Source organism: Aspergillus flavus, chromosome 1, assembly GCF_009017415.1.
Source record: "Aspergillus flavus chromosome 1, complete sequence".
In the NCBI taxonomy this organism is placed as follows: Eukaryota; Fungi; Ascomycota; class Eurotiomycetes; order Eurotiales; family Aspergillaceae; genus Aspergillus; species Aspergillus flavus.
This window is the reverse complement of record NC_092406.1, coordinates 1950411-1970855: the sequence shown is the minus strand read 5'-3', so window position 1 is coordinate 1970855 and position 20445 is coordinate 1950411. Positions and strand designations below refer to the sequence as shown.

The 20445-nt window shown below is 48.6% G+C and overlaps 8 protein-coding genes across 8 annotated transcripts; 2 read left to right on the top strand and 6 right to left on the bottom strand.

Moving 5' to 3' along the window:
• Nucleotides 1-788: 788 nt before the first annotated feature.
• On the bottom strand, nt 789-2568 carry F9C07_737 (putative group II pyridoxal-5-phosphate decarboxylase; the record flags this gene model as incomplete). The annotated part of the gene is made up of 2 exons (XM_041288646.1): nt 789-2456; nt 2506-2568. The coding sequence occupies 2 exons, from the start codon at nt 2566-2568 to the stop codon at nt 789-791; spliced, it is 1731 nt and encodes a 576-aa protein (XP_041141175.1).
• A 388-nt stretch (nt 2569-2956) lies between these two features.
• Nucleotides 2957-8634, top strand: F9C07_1048175 (uncharacterized protein). The gene is made up of 5 exons (XM_041288653.2): nt 2957-3014; nt 3221-3482; nt 3537-6436; nt 6493-7534; nt 7602-8634. Exons 3-5 carry the CDS (start codon nt 3904-3906, stop codon nt 8449-8451), a joined length of 4425 nt encoding a protein of 1474 aa, XP_041141176.2. The 5' UTR covers nt 2957-3014; nt 3221-3482; nt 3537-3903; the 3' UTR covers nt 8452-8634.
• Nucleotides 8635-8817: 183 nt separating this feature from the next.
• On the bottom strand, nt 8818-9453 carry F9C07_735 (S-adenosyl-L-methionine-dependent methyltransferase; the record flags this gene model as incomplete). Its single annotated transcript, XM_041284250.2, has 2 exons — nt 8818-9354; nt 9418-9453. The coding sequence occupies 2 exons, from the start codon at nt 9451-9453 to the stop codon at nt 8818-8820; spliced, it is 573 nt and encodes a 190-aa protein (XP_041141177.2).
• Nucleotides 9454-10024: 571 nt separating this feature from the next.
• On the bottom strand, nt 10025-11612 carry F9C07_2227585 (uncharacterized protein; the record flags this gene model as incomplete). Its single annotated transcript, XM_041288647.1, has 4 exons — nt 10025-10747; nt 10806-10908; nt 11012-11478; nt 11541-11612. The coding sequence occupies 4 exons, from the start codon at nt 11610-11612 to the stop codon at nt 10025-10027; spliced, it is 1365 nt and encodes a 454-aa protein (XP_041141178.1).
• Nucleotides 11613-12369: 757 nt separating this feature from the next.
• Nucleotides 12370-15009, top strand: F9C07_1047690 (MFS transporter). The gene is made up of 9 exons (XM_071507429.1): nt 12370-13077; nt 13144-13351; nt 13407-13423; nt 13473-13575; nt 13625-14085; nt 14142-14228; nt 14276-14329; nt 14388-14717; nt 14772-15009. The coding sequence occupies exons 1-9, from the start codon at nt 12884-12886 to the stop codon at nt 14953-14955; spliced, it is 1638 nt and encodes a 545-aa protein (XP_071365640.1). The 5' UTR covers nt 12370-12883; the 3' UTR covers nt 14956-15009.
• A 54-nt stretch (nt 15010-15063) lies between these two features.
• On the bottom strand, nt 15064-16062 carry F9C07_732 (glycosyl hydrolase; the record flags this gene model as incomplete). Its single annotated transcript, XM_041284241.1, has 1 exon — nt 15064-16062. One exon carries the CDS (start codon nt 16060-16062, stop codon nt 15064-15066), a length of 999 nt encoding a protein of 332 aa, XP_041141180.1.
• Nucleotides 16063-16946: 884 nt separating this feature from the next.
• Nucleotides 16947-17498, bottom strand: F9C07_731 (uncharacterized protein; the record flags this gene model as incomplete). Its single annotated transcript, XM_041284242.2, has 1 exon — nt 16947-17498. The coding sequence occupies one exon, from the start codon at nt 17496-17498 to the stop codon at nt 16947-16949; it is 552 nt and encodes a 183-aa protein (XP_041141181.2).
• A 469-nt stretch (nt 17499-17967) lies between these two features.
• Nucleotides 17968-20231, bottom strand: F9C07_730 (oligopeptidase family protein; the record flags this gene model as incomplete). The annotated part of the gene is made up of 2 exons (XM_041288648.1): nt 17968-20092; nt 20200-20231. The coding sequence occupies 2 exons, from the start codon at nt 20229-20231 to the stop codon at nt 17968-17970; spliced, it is 2157 nt and encodes a 718-aa protein (XP_041141182.1).
• Nucleotides 20232-20445: the final 214 nt, after the last annotated feature.

Here is a 20445-nt window from a genome sequence, read left to right as displayed (position 1 = left end):
CCACTTAATGCGATTAGCAATGCAAGCCAAGGTCGCTTAGTGGTTGTCACTGATAGGTAAATAAACAAAAGACGGCGACCGAGGGGCCAAGAGAGAGAATTGAACAGGGAGTGTGTGATAGATATAAGTGACCATCTGGATGCAAACCAGGAAGTGACTCCTCTTCTGGAATTCCAGATGGTGATTGTTTGCAGAGACTCCGGCCTCATCCTGAATTTACTTGTTTTGGCTCATGGTTTCGAACATGCCGGCACATGACTGGGCATACCTGAGCTTCAGCGGTTAGAGAAGGCAGTAACACTCAATCCGCCGAAAACGGTTTAGCGGGTCTGGAGGTATCGCATCCATCTGCCGTAAACAAAATTCGACGTAACTTCATATATACATGAGATCTCCTTGATAAGGAGACCTCCTGCTGCAGATGCTTTGGTTACTATCCGAAACGCTGCTCTAACAGACTACCCAAGTTCTCCTATAGTAGCCAGGATAGACTTTTCAAAGCTACTATACTGCTCAGGTTTGGTCCCTTTCCCCCTAATTAGGTAGAGACTACTTCCCAGTGAAAGTAACGCCGTGGAAAAGCATAGCAAAAGAGGAGAGAAAGACAGTGAAAGGTACTACGAGCCATCTGACCATGAGAGCAGGGTCCCTGCGGAAGACATCACCGGGAACTTTATACAATGGACACAACCGGATTTTCCTCATAGAGCTATCGACTCTTCAGAGTGGAATTTTGCCCAAGAAAAGCTGTGCATGATCCTAATCTCAGCCCTCCATTTCCGGTAAGATCATTTGTGTGGGGGTGTGATGGTCTCTATGTCCGAGTTGACTACCTCCGAGATAGCCTGGACCAAGCCTTCCGCGACGCAAGGGGTCGTCATGCGATTGCAAGCGACCCGTAAGAAATCTCCCAGCTCTTCCTGTCTCCCCGAGCCAGGTGCATAATCCACCATCCACCCCCGCTTCATAAGCCCCGTGGAGATGAGACGCGTGAAATGCGTATTCTGCGTGGCCATGTCTGGAGCAGAAACCGTAAGTTTCAGTGATGCGCCTACATAGTAGAAGCACACTTGGGTACATGGGACATCCACGTCTCCTACAAGGTGGAGTGAAGGTTCCTCTTCGATCAACCGAGCAAGGTATCTGGCCCCATCATAGGCCCCTTCGACTTGTTTTGCGATGCCTTCTGTGCCATAGTATCGCCAGTGACAGTATAACTTGATGGCGTCTGGCCGGCGACCGCATTGGGGAGTGAAAGATGCCAGGTCGTACACTTCTCGGGGATCCGGTGCATTCTGAATCGCTCTGGATGTACGCCAATTGTAGCGAACGCTATTGAGATAAAAGGGCTTCTCCACATGGTTATTGGACAACTTCCCCATAGATGCGGCCGTAGTAGGTGAGGGGCACAAATCAGAGGGGGGTATGCTGTCATCTTGATGAAACAAATACCCAGCAGTCAGACTGTTCGCATACCAGAACGTACGGAGGTCCTTTCCGAGAAGAAAGGAGCAGATCTGTGGCACACCCAGCAGCTTATGTGGATTGTATGCGATGCTATCCGCGAATTCACAGCCAGCCAGCTTGTACTTGAGCTTATCGGAAAATGCAGCGGCACCACCCCAGCATGCATCCACGTGGAACCAGGCATTATATTCATGGGCCAGCTTGCCAATGCTCTCTAAGGGGTCATAGGCCCCTCGAACAGTTGTTCCTGCTGTTCCGCATATAAACAGTGGGACCTCTCCCGCAGTTATTGTGGCATCGAGAGAATGTTTAAGAGCCCTGGGATCCATGGAACCGTCCGTAGTTGTGGGAATCTTCCTGACGGAATGTGACCCGAGACCTAGAACTTGGGCTGCATTGAATATTGAAAAGTGCGCTGCTTCAGATGCCAATATCACTAGACGTGGCGACGATATGCCATGCAGACCGACCTCTTTTAGATGTGGAAAACGTACATTCCGTGCGATCAGCAGGGCGGTACTATTTGCTGCTGCTCCGCCTGGGACAGTAACGCCTCCTGATTCTGAATCGCTGAGGCCAAAGAGATGGGCCAGCTCTTCCCCAACATGTTTCTCTATTAGAGTTAGAGCTGGCGAGACTCGAAAGACATGATCGTTGCCATTCAATGCGGACAGGAGTAAATCTGCAGCAATTCCGGGAACGGACGGCGACGACCATAGTTTGTCCATAAACCCCGGAGACGACGTATTGACCGAGTATCGCAGAAGGGTTGAAGATGAGGATGCTATGGCCTCCAGGCCTTGTCCCGTGGGCGGAAGATCCAACAATAGACGCCTGCGAAGCTGATCTGGATGGCTTAGGTAGGACTCCAAGATATTGCCGGTCGAATAGCATCCGTGCGATAGATGTCTCTCTGATTCAAGAGCATCGTAGTCATCCTCGGAAGCGCGGAGAAAGGGGGCTACGTGCTCTAGCACACTCTCGACAGCCTTCGTAAATTAGCAACCCTGTATCAGCCGAAGACAATGATGGGTGTACCTCTGTGAGCTCAGTCACTCTACCGACAGGCAGGGCATCTTTTTCAACTGAATTTGTCGGCATTATAGCTCCCTAGATGATAGTCTCGGGCTATTTTGTGCGTTCAAGGACTGGGTGAGAAAGTAGGTTAAATATTAACGTTTGCACCTGTAATAAGCCGGTGGTTGCCTTGACGCAAGCTCTTCGTTAACCATATATTATTTGTCTAGTACACGTTTTCATGGCTCACCTCCAGCAGATGAGAAAGACGGTTTATCAATGCCCTTCGGCAATCAGCGGATGATAGTCTATGCAAAGTGAGGTCCTACTGCTGTGCCAGTCATGGTAGTCGTTCAAGTGATATTCTGTAGGGTACCATCATTCACATGTCCATTGCACGGTGCGACATTCAAGGAACTGGGTTATAGGCTATATTTTGGTTTCCTGAAGAGAAACTGAAAATGGGAGATGGTTCCGAGACCATTGTTGCCCGCCATTAGAAATGGTATAGTGTGAAATCATATTCAGTGGTATGTACTTGAGCTTTCCAAGTTGGCTTCAGAAAAAGTTGACAACCCTGAACCCTGAATGGATACTTGACACACAATTGTCTTCCCCTAGAAATCAGATCACTCCCTTCATGTTCTTTTTATTTACTAAATTTTTTTTGTTCTTCTTCTTTTTATTTTTCTTAGAACGATACTTCGTCCAGTGCGACGTGACTGATGATTGGTAGAATAGGATTGCGTTCTCCCCACAGCTCATTAAAACGTGCAGCGAAGATCTATCCGAGCTCGGCAAAACCCAGCCTTGTCAATATAAATCCCCGGTCTCACCGAATATCCTTCACTAAAATTCGTATTTTTTTGCTGTCCCTTGATAACATGTTCTTTTCCTCTATAGCGGATTGTTCCGTGGAAAAAAGGGCAAGTTAGTGTGCCAACATTGCGAGGATCTGGGCAATCTGACTACAAGCAGTTAGCACTTAGTACGCCGGGGTTTGTGTCAGAAACCAGTATACAATATTTGATTGGACTAAAAAGTACAGATAGGCATTGGATCTTTATGGATTCCAAGACATTTAGTCAGGGAAAGTCCTCAACGTTGCAGTTGACGCCCAATGCCCGCACTAAATAGCCGCCGACCCGGACGGAAGCCCTGATCGTCTGAAGCCCCCGCCCGTTAGCCTTGCAGTAGCGTTATTGCTATGCTCCTTATGAAGGCTGTGCCCAAGCGCTAACTGAGGGTCCTCAATCCAATCCCCGTGTGAAAGGGTCCATAACAGACATGGGTGCCTCTCCGTTTGTGCGTCTTATCTGCTGTCGATTTCCCCGAGAAACTGTCTTCCCAATTTTATCCTTTACTGGCAGTTTCTCGTAGGGGTCGAATCGTGTTTGAATATCGGCAACGTGTCAGTGCATGATGGCTGCTCGCTCGCCGTCGCCTGACATTTCTTTAAGCGACCGCACTTCTGATACTTATGATTTTTCCGCAAATTCCCCAGTTTCCTCAGATTCAAGGCCTTCCACCCTGCGCAGCCAAAGCAATGAATCTTTAAGACAAGGGGCCAATCATGCCACAGCAGATGTCTCTGATGAGCCCCAAAGGCGTGATAATCATAGCAGGTTTCGCGAAGAAGGAGATGAAAATAGCGGAGATGTTCGCGTCAAGAATCGCGTCCCAGAGATAAACATAGTTCCAGCTCCTAACCATCCAGCCTCCGGTTCGCAGATATCTCTTGACCAAAAGAAACAGTTGCTGAGCTGGCTGCCTTTGACACTCCAGAATAGCTTCCTGGGCCTGCTCAGCCTGCTAGCCTTGGTGCTGTGTGCAGTGACGATTGCCTTGCTCGTGACATCCCGCACGAACTATGGTTTAGGGTCGGATGACGGGTCCTCGAAGATCTTGTTCGGTTGGCGATTCAGCCCAACTTTAGTAGCAGTCATCTACATCCAGCTGACAGCTATGCTGGTGGATGATGTCAAGCGCTTAGAGCCATTTGCTAGACTAGCAGGCCCTGAGGGGTCTGAGGCGTCTTCAAGCATTCTTCAAAAGCCTGGAGCCTGGTGGAATGCGCTCCACGATGGTTTTTCCAAGAGGAAAAATGGAGGCTCTTCGCGAGGCTGGGTACTGCTTTGCGCAACTTTGGTCAATGTCCTTGGATTTCTTTTGATATCACCGCTGTCATCGGCTTTGTTAGTCTCCGTCGACGTGACAGTCCCACTCCAGACGGACTTCCTTCGCCTGACACCGCGACTCGACGCGCCCCTTTCCCTGAGCCAGAGTCGAATCGCTCGCTTTCGGACGATCAGCCATTTTGCTCAAAACGTATCGACTTCGCCATGGGTTACAGATAAGTGGACCATGCTTCCGGTTTGGCCATCTGCCAGGGAGAGTCCACAGTTTGGATCGTTGCCGTCCACTCAACAAACGTGGACGGCGGAAACTACAGTGTTCAAAAGTAATCACAGTTGCAACAAAATGAAGCTCGAAAGCTCGTCCAGCAAGGAGGTAATAAGCGGGAACGATCGAATCAATGCTACCTTCATGGCTAATACCACTGTCTTGTCCTCTGGCGATTGTAGGTTGGAGTTCACAGCTATCATAGACAATGGGACTAGTAGCATATGGACCGATGGTGGTGCCAGCTGGTCCAACGTCACAGGATTTAACGCAAGCACAGGGCTCGATATGCAGAGTGCGGCACAATCGAAGGAATGTACCGGCCATGATTACCTCATGCTGGTCGAAGGAAACAGCACCCTAAATGTGCATCTATGTGCGACAACATATTCAATGTCTAATGTCACGGCCTTAATTGACCTCTCGGGCAGTGAGCCAAATATCTCCTTCAATGAGAGCGAATACATTCAGAACCAACAGACAGTCCCGGATGCTCTGATGAGCACCAAGATGATGCGAGACCAGGCAGTAGACCCCGACTGGAAGAACTCCACCCTGACCCTAGATTTCGACAATTCTCCGTGGCTCTACGGACCGGCTCGTCTGTTATGGGTAATCTATAAAAATAATTTAACTGCGATGATTGAAGACAAAGATATGACTTCTCGTGCGGCGGAGATTCAGCAACGATTCTTTGGAGAAATGATCCAGTCAAGCTTGACCGAGCGAGGTGCCTCTCAGTACCTTCCCATCCAAGGTCATGTCAGGACTCTTGAAAGAAGAGTGACCACTACCGCCGGGCCTGCAATAACGCTCATAATCTTGCTCTTTCTATCCTTCTGTCTCCTGCTAATCACATGGAGGTGCTCACGAATTCAGCACAGGCCGTTGAATCTGAAAACCGATCCTGCTTCCCTTGCCGGTGCAACTTCTTTGCTGGTGGAGAGTCCTCGGACTAGGCATAATTTCAAAGACTTCAACCGCAAATCAGACAAGGAGCTGCAAACTCTGTTGGAAGGCAAGCGCTACTACACAGACCCAGGAATATTACACGAGACGATTCCTGATCAATCCGAAACCGTCAATCAAACAATGACGGAGTCGCGCCAGGAATCAACCTCGAGAGTCAACTGGATTCCAGGAGTGCTCCGTCTCCCAGCCCTACTGGTACTACTTGTATGTCTTGTAGCCGTAGTCACCGGTGTTGTCGTATTATACCATTTCGCGCAGCTGTCCGAGCTGTATGGGAAAGCTTTTGTTTATCAAGCCAACATTTCCATTTTTGATAAACAGCTGTCTACTGTTGGGCCGTTCTCAATGATCCCAACTATCATAGCAGTGTGTATCGGCCTGTGGTGGGGTGTTATTGACAGTAACTTTTGCCGCCTACAGCCATATCTCGCCATGGCTAAACGTTACCGGCCATTATCAGAGAGCGTCCACCTATCATATCAATCTTCTTACTGGATGTGGGCCACGATTAAGGCTCTAAAGAATAGGCACTGGATGTTAGTATGGGTTACGCTGGGCACAGCTATTTCACCAATATGTACGTTTCGATGATTAAATCTGTATGGTCTGGATGTACTAACCGGGAGCCTCTAGTCACTACGACCATGTCAGCCCTATTCCAGCGCGACACTGGAGTGACAATACAGACAAAGGTACTGGAGCGCTCGCTAGAGATTCGTCAAATCCCTCATGTCTTCAAAACGGAAGAGTATACAGTACGATTCGAAGATAGCTTCATGGCTTCCATCATCGCGCAGCTCCATGGGAATTTGTCCTCCCACTGGATGTATACTGCTGCAAACCAACTGACCTTGAATGCGTCTGAGCCAGCCTGGAGTAAGGATGGATGGAGCTTTGTTCCGGTCGATCTAAGTACCGTCAGCCTTCCGATTCCGGAGAAGACTCTTGACATCAATGATCAGGGAGGCCTTGGCAAAAGTTCTCAAATCAATGTCTCGCTTGCTACGCCCGCTATCCGCGGTAGAGTCGAATGCAGTCCCTATGAAGGCTTGTTGAACCTTTCTGCGTGGTTAACACCTACGGACGTGAGCAATTCGTCCACTTGGAGTTTGAGCCCGAGCGCTGAGGATCTCAAGATGGCGTATGAGTTGGGAGTGGGCTATAAACTTAACGGATACCGACCAAGCATGATATTCCCTGAACCGTCAGACAACTACACTAGCTGTGTTCAGTGCACTCCTATCTTTGCCAATCCATCCATGATCACGTGCTGTGGTAACGGGACCGACACTGGGGCAGATCCGATGGCTGCTGTCGGATATTGGTCACCTAATGGCAATCCGGGACGATGGAGCGTAAGGACCTGGTCACGTAACTTCACAACCAAATGGATACATGGCCATGCGCGATCAGCGATCGAATTGATCGAACCCCAGGGCACTGAACTGCCGCATCTGTTGTTCACAAATATACCTTCCATAACGGCCATGAACTGTATGCCGTTGGTGGAAACAGCCAATGCAGAGGTGACCGTGGATCCTGCCACTGGTGAAGTTCGAGCATTCGAGATCACAGAGAAACCAAAGGTTGCGGATAATGCATTTTCGGACGTCTTTCTCCCTCATAGAACGTCTGACCAGGTACTATCGGAAATCAGGTATAATGCAACCGTCAGGTAGGTTTATTTTTTTCCAGATCCCACGATGTCAGACGAACCATTGCTAATCTAAAGTTCCTGTCAGCTACGGAGTGCTTTTCATGACGCAGATGCTAACCGCAGCGAACGTTCAAAAACTCTATGGAGCAAGTCGGCTGGTAGGCTGGACCGTTGAGGATACAAGCGACAGTACCTTCAATATTCGCGACGAAGCGCACGGGTTGAATATGGACTTCATGTCCTATTCCATGTACTCCCTGGCAGGTAATGACCCGGCGGCCCTTCTTGACCCTACGGTCTTCTCACGTCTCTCGTCGAAAACATTTTCCACCTTCTTTCAGCATTTCGCAAACAGCAACATCTCCATGAAAACTGGTAGCTGGGCGTATCAGCCCATTAACGCGAGCTTGCCGTCAGACCTTACCCCGGCCGTCACTGACGCTACGCTTCTGGAGGATGCACCGCTTACAGCCTATCAAGATGAAATCCACCCAATTTCTCATACAAATCGGACGGTCGTGGTGAGGGTTTCTCAAAGGGTCGAGATGCTAAAGATGAACGCTGTCGCCGTGTGGCTCAGCGTGAGCATCTTAGCGTGGCTTATCATCGCCACACTTATCGTCACAATATTCCATCGGCAGTACCTGAGACGGTTGATTCGAAACGTGGAATGTCTAGGAGACATGCTGATTTTGACTGCTGGAAGTGAGAGCCTGGTGCATATGATCCGGGAGATGCAAGCCGGAAAGCTTACTGAGAGCGAAGAGAGGCGTCTTTGCGCACGACTAGGCTGGTTTCAGGATGGTGATGGGAATGCCAGATGGGGAGTCGAATTGTTAGAGGGTTATATGGGCCGGCCGCCAGTACGGTGGCTGAATGATGATGAAAGGAAAAATAATAGAGGGGAGCATGCAGCCGATACTAGCTCGGTGTAGCCCGGCACCGTTGGTCTATGAGAACCATGTGTATATGTAATGGGGTCTGTATATAAGTTAGAGGTTGAAAGCAATTGTATGCTATCTTCTGGTACTGGTGTCTGGTATGCAAAAATACTTTACAACTAGGCTATATAGCAAGCGGGCTATTGAAACGATGCACCAACAATATGTCACTCCAAGAGTTGCTCCGTGGTCTTTCATAGCCTTTACTTCGCAGCAGAACGCATACCTTATAACGTTCATAAGAGCAAGGCATATTGAGATTCATTGAATGCGGTATCCTATACCTAACCTATATGATATTGAGCGACCGGTCAATTATTCACACAACCTCTGGACCGTTTACTATATCACCACCTTGAATCATAGCTTGGTAGCTCGAGCCCAGAACAATTGCATCTTCCCACTGCGAGCATCGGGGACATCTGAGAGACGATCAGCCAGCACGAACCTCACATCACCACAACCAGCTTGTTCATATAAGCTGACAATTTGCTCCCCAGTAAAACTATCATGGGAGATAGTATGTGCAGCATGGTGTTCCGGATGCACTGCGTCCGGCGAAGCATGCTCATTGATGTCCAGCGAGCCGCGAGTAGCCCAGTCAATGATCAGAAAAACGCCACCGGGATGTAGTCTCGACGCCAAGCGCTGCGTAGCTAGCTGTATATCATCAACATGATGCAAGGCCATGCAAATCTCAACCAGATCGAAGCAGTCCAGCTCCTCATCGTCCAGGGGTGGGTTAGTAGTTTGGACCATCGGAGCCAGAATGTTGCCCTGGACGGCCATCATGCGAGACTCGGGGAGTCCCAGTGTTGCGGCGGTCGCTCGATATTTGTCTAGCATTCCGTCTGAGAGATCAATTCCAATGCACTTGGAAAATAGGTGGTGGAGAGACTATGACTGCAGCGAACTCATCAATATAGGTCTTACTTATTGGGTTAATCAATGGGTACATACCATGGTGACGATACCATTGCCACATGCGTAGTCCATTAATTTGGCTTGTGTCGCGGTGTCGTTCTAGGGAAGTTGGATCCCGATCCAGTCCATGTTGCTAGTGAGGAAGTCGGATATTTGCTTCTGTAAGTCGTGTACCCACTTATCTTTGAAGACAGGTTTGGTTTCCCCACTGCTTGTTGTTAGCTTATTGCTTTACTGCAGTATTCTGGTACCCTTTTCAGGATTGGCTGACTTCCAGTAGGCCTGGTTCTTGTCTGCCAGGGTTGTGTTGGATACAGTTGTCATCTTTACGGTCCTGGTAAAAGAGTGAAGTATGAAGGCGATCGATATAGTAAGGAACAAAACTATAGAGTGCTGTCGATTCATCATGACTCTGCTTAGCATCGACTATCCCTCTCTATATACGCTGAAGCCAAGAGTCATAAGCTTGTCGAATAGCATTCCTATTGGTTAGGGCAACGGACCGATGCACAGCGGGCCGATCCAGCGGACACCGTGAAATCCCGACGGAAGTATAGAAGAGCTTCATATGGTCGCTTGTTATTCAGCAGAACCAAGACGTCAAAACTTCCTAGTGAAATTTACTAATCAAACAAAACGTCCCTCAACTATCTTTCTCAAGGTTAAGCAGGTCAAAGCGGTGCAGCCAAGCTAACAGAACCTCTTTGAGACCCTGTCGAAGAAGCTCATCACCAAATAGATACTCTTCGAATCGATATTGATCCCACGAGAACGTCCCTTGCTGACTGTAAACAAACGACACATTCCCGCTCCTGATCATATATTTAGTCTCCTCCCAGTCACTCAAATACAGACAAACAGGTCGCCACACCAAAGTCTGCGCCATGACACCGGGAAGCAGATCCTTAAATCTCTGATGGGCACGAACAACAACCCACTTCTCACTGGTCGCATTGATCTCCCTAACGCCAAAATGTCGCCTGACCTCTGCACAGAGCGTCTGATCTACCATCTGGCGAGCGGTACGCTTAAGGTACGATATCTGCTGCTCAGCGAAGTGATACACCTCGTCCAACGGGAAACTATCCCGATCCCGACTAACGTGTTGAATGATAGTAGCTTGTATATTCTCGATTTCCTGCTTCATTTTCTCGAGTCGGTAGTTGCTCCACTCGGTGTACAGTTCTGGGAGATTACAGTATGGCCGCACGTTTGAGATATAGCTATCGTCGTAGAGACCAGGTATGGCTGCGCAGTATGAAGTTATGGTTGTGATCCGCTCGGTCGTCCCGAAGGCTCGAGCGGCTAGGTGTTCGACTTGGCCTCCTTGGAGCATAACGCAATGTCCCAGGGAAGGTCCTTCGACCTATAAGGTGGACTATTATTATGGGGTTATTGAGAACAATATGTTGGTAGCTATATACCTTTACTGCACTGCCATCGCCCTTCCTGATATAGGTTTCTCCCCCGGTCATATGTGTAGTATCGCTGAGCATCAGGACCGCTACGTATGGGTAAGAGTCATAGCTTTCTTTCGTTAGCACGCAGTACAATCAATCAATAGGGGAGAAATACGAAGAGATACAGCAAGAAATTAATAAAGCGAGAGATAAACAGAAATCGAACCTACTGCCAAGGTATAACCGCACTCTCCCTAAGCGGATCATAGCCATTCTGCTCATCCACACAAACGCAGTTTGCCCTTGGCTCCACGTCAAGCTCCCTCATCAGATCATCCACCGTACCCCCGGCAGTTTGAATATTTGTGTGACCAATCTCTGTTGGCATGATTATAGTCAGTGGTACACCAGCAACTTCAGACACAATTCTCATTGTCTCCGGATGCGTCCAGAGGTCGGAGATGAATTTGGAATGTTTGGCCAAATTCCGAAGAATAAATGTTCCAGCACCATATGACTTTGCACAGCCTTTTAGAATATGAGGCCGCATCAAGGATCGTCGATAGGCACGCACCCCCGTCTCTGAGAGGAAAGGGAAGGGGACACTTCCTGCTATGGAGGTCGATGTGTTCGAGCCTTTCAAGCCTAGGTCTTTCATGGTTAGTAGGGAAGCAGGAGGAGTATAATTCAGGTGAACCTAGGAGATTCCTTCTTAGAATAGATGGTAGAATGACAGAAGTCCCACAAAAAAGGGCATACTTTGGGGTCAAAGATATCCTCGATTTCATTGTGCAAGAGTTGTCTTTCCGTTTGCTCTGCAGGTTTTGTCATGATGCTCAACTGTTTAGACTTAATAGGTGTCTATAACACGCTGTGGGTATAGCCTCGTGCCAAAAAAAAAAAAAAAAAAAAAAAAAAAAAAAAAAAAAAAAAAAAAAAAAAAAAAAAAAAGAAAAAAAAACAACTGAGCATGAGAGCTATATACAGGCCAGAGCCCTGATACCGGGAGGGTTTCGAACATGACCCAAATATGGTGCACAGGACTTTCACTCCTATTCTGGAAAACATTTCCATCTGTCTTCGAAGTATGAATGATCTATCATTATTCTTCTGGAGTTAGTTACACTGGGAAAAGTGTGAAGAGTATCAGCTGAGGTGATGCTTCGTTCTGAATAGAACGAAGGGAGAGAGACGAAATAGTTTCATATCGGATATGTATAAAGAATGAATCATTATAGACATCCTTAGTTAGTCTTAGAGTTTGGTGAGATCATGGTCTCTGGTGCGCACCCAGCAAAAGGCTCTGGGCTGGTCCTATGGGCGAGTGAAGATAGGAGCCCAGCACAGTACCCTACAACAGGGTCTAAGTGGTAAGAAAGGGTGAGTTTATCTCGGTAGGACTCGGCAAGATAGCTTTCGGAATCAAGATAACAAAGAACGAGATGTTATTAGTGTATGAATTAGGGTGGTGGAGTGGCAGGTGATCTTGATAGCCGCCATGGACGTTTATTCGCTACCATCACCGCGATACAGTGATTGGTCTCTCTAAGCGTCATCCCCGGAAAGAATTCCGTTGAGATTTTACCCACGGACATCACTTACATCACTCTTCCCCAAATATCAAATACCCCGTTTTCCTGGCCAAACCCGTCAGATACGAGTCATAGAGGGTACTTTCGTTGTTCTCTGCATTGGGTTTATCAGGATCAATGCGAACGCGTTGTTATCAATCTGCCTTCACTTAGCGTCGACTGAGTCAAAGACCGGGGTCTGGAATAGTCGAATGGATCCCGTCTTGCTTATCCACGAAGTGGTGCAAATGCTTGACCCCTCTCGAGATCGCCGGACGGTTCGGGTAACCGGAGAATATCTACTGTTGGCTTGAATTTGATAGGTCGAAGAGCAGATCGGAACGACGTGTCTGATTCCGCTGCAAGGGATGCGTTGTGAAGACAGACATTTATTACCTTCTGGACACCGCTCTTATACAGGGTTGACCCCTAAACGTAGCAGTGGGGTAATGCACCTGTCTATATTCAATTACATTTACATTTTTATTCCATCATTCGAAACACAAGGGATATCCACAGTACCATCGCAGCATGACGCTAGATGTGGACAGGAATGCCATTCCAGGCACATTTACCCTGGTGGATTTGGAGCATACGTTGGCCACACGACATCTGAACGCGGGGAACAGTGACATTGTTCTCGTTCCCCAGCCTTCAGATGATCCTGATGACCCGCTGAACTGGTCGCCACGACGGAAATTGCTGTCGACCATCTGTGTCAGCTCGTAAGTCTTTGCAGCACGTGTGGCAACGCACGTTAAGCATAAGCTAATCGCCCTTTCATGCCAAAGGTACACCTTATTCGCAGGTATTGCATCAGCGGTTGTCTACTCCGTACTGGTTCCACTCTCCGAGGAGACAGGTGTCTCTGTTGGTACTTTAAACGAAGGAACGGGATATATGTTTCTGCTTGCAGGATGGGGCCTACTATTCTGGCAGCCATTTGCATTGCAGTACGGCAAGCGACTGACATACCTAATGTCATTGATCGGAATGATCGTAAGTCTCGATGACAGATAGGCGAAGTGTACTTCTAACCTTGTTATACGATTAGGGCACGCTGATCTGGGGGTATGTACAGCTCGAGCTTCAACTTAGTCAATTGACGCTAACAAGTCAGCCCTTTTATAACGAGTAATGGTCAATGGATCGCTCGTAGTGTTGTGACCGGCTTTTTCTTGGCACCAATCGAGGCCCTTCCAGAAATAACAGTCACGGATGTGGTGCGTATCCCAATGAGACATCGTCGCACTTGCAATCTGACGGGATCAGTACTTCACGCACGAGCGTGGAACATATATGGGTCTTTATGCCTTCTTCCTGGCCGGCAGTAACTATTTTGCCCCAGTTATATGTGGCTTTATCGCCGAGTACCAGGGCTGGCAATGGGTATTTTATTACCCTGCCATTTTCTGTGCCGCCACCGCCGCGTTCCTTTTCTTCTGCATGGAGGAGACGAATTATATGCGTGAAAGTGTCGAACGTACCACCTTTATTAACCCTGTTAATTCAGCTACTTCAACATCGGAAAAAGGAGAGCAAGAAAAATCTGACCCTGTTGATACTCCTCGACACACGGACACAGAGGCTGGTGAAGTACACAATGTATACAACAAGAAAACGTACATCCAGAAGCTGTCACTCCTGGGGCCGCGTCAGCCTAAGAATCATATGCTTAGACGGCTGTGGCATGCTTTATATTACTTGAGCTGGCCCGTTGTCTTTTACGCAGGGTAAGTTTAGAACACCCACTAAAACTGGAAGCTTGGAAAGGTGACTTTCGAAACAGCTTTTCATATGGCTCGTACTTGATATTTTTCAATGTGTTGAACGCGACTGCCTCAATTATTCTTGGCTCTGCCCCATACAACTTCAGGTATTTAGCTCCAAACAGCCATTTAGACATATTTCTTACAGAAAAAGTACCGCAATCGTCGGCCTTTCCTACATTGCATGTTGTCTCGGCGTGGCTCTTGGGTAAGTCTCCACATGTTCAAAGCCGACTCCCAAGGATTCAATGCTAACTGATACATAGCGCTATGTTCACCGGTAGATTCAGCGACTGGCTCACTATCCGACTCGCTCGCCGGAACAACGGCACGATGGAAGCCGAACACCGCCTCTGGCCGTTTCTCATCTGTCTTGTCATCCTCCCAGGATCGCTGATACTCTGGGGCGTCGGTGCAGCGCATGAAGTCCACTGGTTTGGCCTCCTAGTAGCGATGTGCCTTCTCGCGATGGCGAATACTTGCGGTGTCACCCTGAGTGTAAACTACCTCGTTGACAGCTATCGGGAGCTGAGCGGCGACGCGATGACAAGTATCATTTTAGTTCGCAACACAATGTCCTTCGCTATCGGTTACGGGCATGTCACTCATTCTTTTGTCTAAAGGTAGTGGCGCATGCTAACGGGATACAGCATCACCCCCTGGATCAATAATATGGGCTACCAAAACTGCTTCATCTCCGCCGCATTCATCGGTTTGGCCTGTGCAGCCGTCTTCCTCGTCATGGTCAAATACGGCAGGACACTACGCATACGTAGTCGCGAGAAATACTGGAACCTCGTCGTCGAAAACTGGGAGAAGGGAATGGCGCATTAGATCTTCATTACGCAATACGCCATACACAAGCCCTACATTTATCATCACCAGCCAAAGAGCCAAGACTCAATACAATTACAATTTATTCGCAAATGCCCACTCACTAACTTAGTCCACCAAATAAATGTCCCCCTGATCATCATATCCAATCTCCCGAACCTTCACACTCCTCAAATGACTGACCCCCTTGGAAAGTTCACAATCATGATAAAAGATCCACCACCGCCCTCCAAACTCGACAATCGAATGATGCGTCGTCCACCCCAACACAGGCTCCAAAATGCGACCCCTGTACCTAAACGGACCGAATGGACTCTCCCCAGTCGCATACACAATATAATGCGTATCCCCAGTCGAATAACTAAAATAGTACGTCCCATTATACTTATGCATCCAAGATGCCTCGAAAAAGCGTCTCTCATGATCATCCGCCTTGAGAGGACTGACCCCATCCTGGTCCAAAATAACCAGTTCCTGCACAGGGGTCTCGAATCCCAACATATCATCCGTCAACTGCGCAACACGCGGATGGAGAGCAAGCTCGTTCTCACCCGACGGCTCCTGAGGCCCCGTCTTCGAAGCATCAAACACCCATTCCCCTGCAGCGCCAGCATCTTTCGACCAACACTGTAACTGCCCACCCCAAATACCCCCAAAATAAAGATACGCCTTTCCATCATCATCCACGAACGACGCAGGATCAATACTATAACTCCCCGCGATAAAACTCTTCTGGGCCGTGAACGGTCCCTCCGGTTTCTCAGCCACGGCGACCCCGATCCGGAATATACCGTCGTGATCACGGGCAGGCAGGTAGAGATAGTATTTGCCGTCTTTGGTTGCCGCATCAGGTGCCCAGAGCTGTTTGCTTGCCCAGGGGACGTCGGAAAGGGTTAATACGACGCCGTGGTCTGTTACGGGGCCGGAGATGGAGTCCATGGAAAAGACATGGTAGTCTACCATGTCGTACTGGTCGCCATTGTCGTTGAATTGGATGTCTGTTTCGCGGTCGTGGGAGGGGTAGATGTACACTTTGTTATTGAAGACGTGGGCTGAGGGGTCGGCGGTGTAGATGTGGGTTATTAGAGGGGGGTTGGAATTGGACATTTTGAGTGATTGTGATTGTTAGCTGGGACTGTGGGCGTTTTCTTTCTCTGTGATTGTTGGGGCTGGGAATATGGAGCTGTACGTACAAATTTATCATGTTGTTCTTATATGGTAAATAATCTAGTTTAGCCGTATAGCCTAAACATAAATGGATACCAAGAGCTTTCCCCGCAAGTTTACCCCGCGGATAAATGATTTCCATCACTTAACGTTAGGGCTGCGTTAAGCCGTGCCGGAGCAACGTGGCTGATTCGGGTTTTCTGCGTACAGTAGCTGGTGGGCGAGCTGGGATGGCCTTGGTGTATTTGCGTTACGGATAAATGCGAGGCGAAACCAGTAGGTATACGGACTCACTCACTCATTCCTTCAAAGAACTTATCTCATGATCAAACCAATTCTTGACGAGAATTAATAAGTACGGAACATCTAGAGTTCCTAGTATGACATGATAATACTTGGTTCAATGAATCTATTATGTCATCAAATACATATATTCTATCGAGGAGGGTATCTATGCTTGCAAGAAGCGTGACATCTTAAAGAGTTAGATCATTGTAGAAAATTAAGAAAATCTTTAAAGGAGTGTTCTAAACACTGGACTAGAGAATGGTGAGTATGAATTGGTATGACTGAGGAAGGGCAATCCATGGCTCATCATAATTGAAATAGATATTTCCCACGTCATCCGAAGGCGGCAGGTCCTGGGCAAGAGTGAGCAATCTAGGTATAGCCACCGGAGTGCTAGATAGCTAGACTTGTCTGAGACTAATTGAGACGATATATAATTTAGAGGGTGTCGAATATGGAACAAGACTTTAAAAGGAAGCGACTCATTACACGAACCTTGGAACGCCTCCCATACTTGACTCAATTAGTGAGGGGATTCAACTTCCATTCCATTCCTGATTTATCAGGTCCAGCAGCTCTGTGTCAGTGTCTTGTTCCAAAGCCCATGAGTATGATTCCTCTTCTTCCACGGGGGTCTCGCAACGCTGGAGCCCGATGAATCGACCGAACCGCCGTCGCTTAGTCTCAATGTCCACGTCCCTTTCGTTTTCTGTACCAACCCAGGGTGAAATGACCACTGGATAGTAAGAGGTCGCGGGAGTTGGTGGCCACACTTGATGATAATGGATGGCAAGCTCGTCGAGTTGCCGAGAAGTCAGGAGATGATAGGCAAGGAGAGTAGTAGGGAACTCTGGGTGTGCGAGGGCGGTAGTGCTAGATACTAGAGGGTAGAGGGGAGTCCGTAAGTGTGTAAGAGTTGGGATAAAGTATGGGTGGTGCCGTCTGTGCTTCTCATCGGTCGTCGGTCCTGCGACTGTTGAGCGTGTGGTGGGTCGTGACAAGCATGACGCTGGGCGTTCTGGAGTAACAGAACTGGCAGGATCGGCCATAGTGCGCGAGAGAGATGAAGAAGCCCTGGCCTCCGGCATACTGAAGAGGCTCCCGAACACTAAGGCCGGTTATGCTGTTTGAACGCGGATTAGTGATACCCAGAAAGTACTTGACGCGTGTCAGGAAAGCGTAAATGAACGTAGGCTGATCAGTGTACAGCGGTTGGCTCCCTATATATTGTGCGACAGTCTCAGCAGAGGCTCAGTGCGAAAGAACTCTTTGTCCCGCACAGGCTCAATGATGATTTCTATCGGACCATTATTACAGAGCCTTTGTCCTAGATCGAACGGGGTTTCACTGTAAGCGGAGAAGCTTAGTCTGACGCCGTTGTGCCCTTTATTCATGGACAAGGTGTCAACGAGGGTGATAAATAGTGGTTTCAATTGCGATCAAAAAGGTGCATTGAACTATATAGGTCATTATGTATCCCGTCCTTGAACTTTGAAAGCGCCACCCGGCAGCACAAAGCTCGGGCTGCAGTTGCGCCGAGTGGAAATAATCAATCCATTATAGAGACATATTAGCCACGCCATTTTCTAAATCCGCCCTGCTTTCCGACGGCAACCCAACGTACTTGTTGATGAAGTTAAAGATAGTGCGGTGCCACATGAGAGAATTCTCTGGATTCAGGACCCAGTGATTCTCATCAGGGAACGTCAAAAATTGACTGTCCACGCCCCTCATCTGCAAGACGTTGAAGGCAGCAAGTCCCTCGGCAATGGTCAACCGATAATCCAGTTCGTTATGAATGACCAAATGGGGGGTTTGCCAGTTCCCTGTGAATCGGGACGGGTCCCACTTGTCCCAGTTCTCTGGAACTTTCCAGTAGGGGCCCTGGAGGTCTCGAACAGGGAAGTAGAGCTCCTCAGTGCTCAACAGAGAGCGCATACTGAATATACCATCATGGGTCACGAGAGCCTTGAATCGGCGACCAAGCTCATGGCCCTGGATCCAATTTACCATATACCCACCGAACGATGCCCCTAGTGCCACAGCTCGAGTTGTGTCGACATAGTCCAGATTCTTCTCAATATAGTCTAATCCCTTTTCGAGATCAATGTAGGGGAGTCCTCCCCAGGAACCACGGATTGCATCTGTAAATGCCTGTCCGTAGCCGGTACTGCCTGTGGGGTTGGGAGTGATGACCACGTAACCTTGCTCAGCAAAAACAGCGGGATTCCAGCGCGTGCTCCACTGATCATTCCATGCTCCTTGCGGACCTCCATGAATGAGGTATGCGAGGGGATATTTGTTGCCAGGCTTGAAATCGGATGGCTTCACGACCCAGGCATGAACAGGATGGTCTTCGGCTCCCCTGAACCAAATTTCATCAACCTGCGCTGGAGACAGTCCAAATGCAGCACCACCACGAGAAAGGGAAGATATGACCTTGGGGCTCTCAGGAGACTGTGGGTCGATAATTGTCCACCGGCTGTTTTCCACTAAACTGTTGCTTGCAACGAGCAGCTTGGATGAATTAGCTGAAGCAGGAAACACATCAGTCACGTAGCCCGAATGTGTCAGCTTCTTCAACGCAGAAGGGCGAGAATGGCGGAAGTTAGCGATAGGAAGCTGGTATAAGACTCCTCGGCCGTTTTCCTCGACTTGGACGAGGAGGGACTGATCGTCGTTTGCGAATGTGACGGCTGATGGACTTAGGTGCCACAAACCCTCTCCATCTGGGGACGCGAAAGCCTCTATCATCTCTCCACTCCAGGGGTTGGGCACATAAAGTATTCTGTTCTTGTCAGACTCATAGCCGTCTTCCCTCATCGCGAGGAGAGCGATGGAGCTGCCATCTGACGAGAGGACGGGGGAAGACATGGCTCCTTGAAGACCTTTGACTGCATATATCTTCTGAGATTCCATTGCAGTCACACTAGTCCAAGAAAACATCGGACAATAATAACACGAGCAGGAGGTATGCGTGGCAGGGTTCTCATTAGGGTCCTTAGCTACGAAGACAATTGCAGACGGGCTGATGTCAAAATCCCCAGAACCTCCAAAAGGTGGGATTGGCGATTCAACGCCGGTTAAACCGCACACCGAGATCAGGTTTGTTAGAGCCGAAGTTGAGTACTTTCCTGCATGTCTGGTGGCAGGGGTCAATGGGGCTTGTTGTAATAGGCCGTACCAGATGGAATTTGTCTGGGGCTCGATGTACGAGTCCCAGTGCCTAACGTATAGTGAGGAGTACAGTCTCCCAGTAGTGTGAGGCTTTTTGGCATCTTGAGGGTTATGAAGGGACCCATCCGGATTCGCCTTTCCAGTTACAGCGAAACCAATCTTTCCTGACTCAATGACGGTGACCTTAAGATTCGCCACGGGTCCAGGGACTGTTCCAGCAGTGTAAGTCTTGCCTGCCTCTCGAGCATGCCCAACTATGAAGCTCGTATTGCCGTTTGCCTTTGTTTTGAGCCATATCAAAAGGTCATCGTTCCCCAGCCACTGTGGAGAGCTCGCACTTGGATCATTTGTAATTAGAGAAGATCGACCAGTGGTGATATCTAATACTCGTATTTCGCTGGTCTTCGCATGTGACTCGAAGGAGTAGGAGGTTTGGGTGTAGACAGCTAAAGTGCCGGATGAATTGGGCACGGCGGCGGACCGCCGAGGAGCTCCCAGCAGGACCCTAGGAGAGTGACCAAGTTAACAATCTGTTGAGTCAATGGGCATCGGGAAGACATCTGAAATGGGCAGCCCGTATTGCTATGTCCCTTCCAAGCTCAGTGAACTTACTCCGGTGTGAACTTCATTGGACGAATGGTCATGACAGATCTCTAATCGACTATAGAACAGACAGTAGGGGAGGGAGCTAGGTTCATAGAGAAGGAGTTATATATATGGTAGAAGAGACAGTAGGGTCTGAGAGGCGTGATAGGAGAAGGTTTCAGGGAAGTTAGAAAGGGAGAAGCAAAGAAGACAAGGTGGCGTGAGACGGAGAAGAAAGGCGGACCTTGTTGGAGAAGCAGAGCATTAAATGCG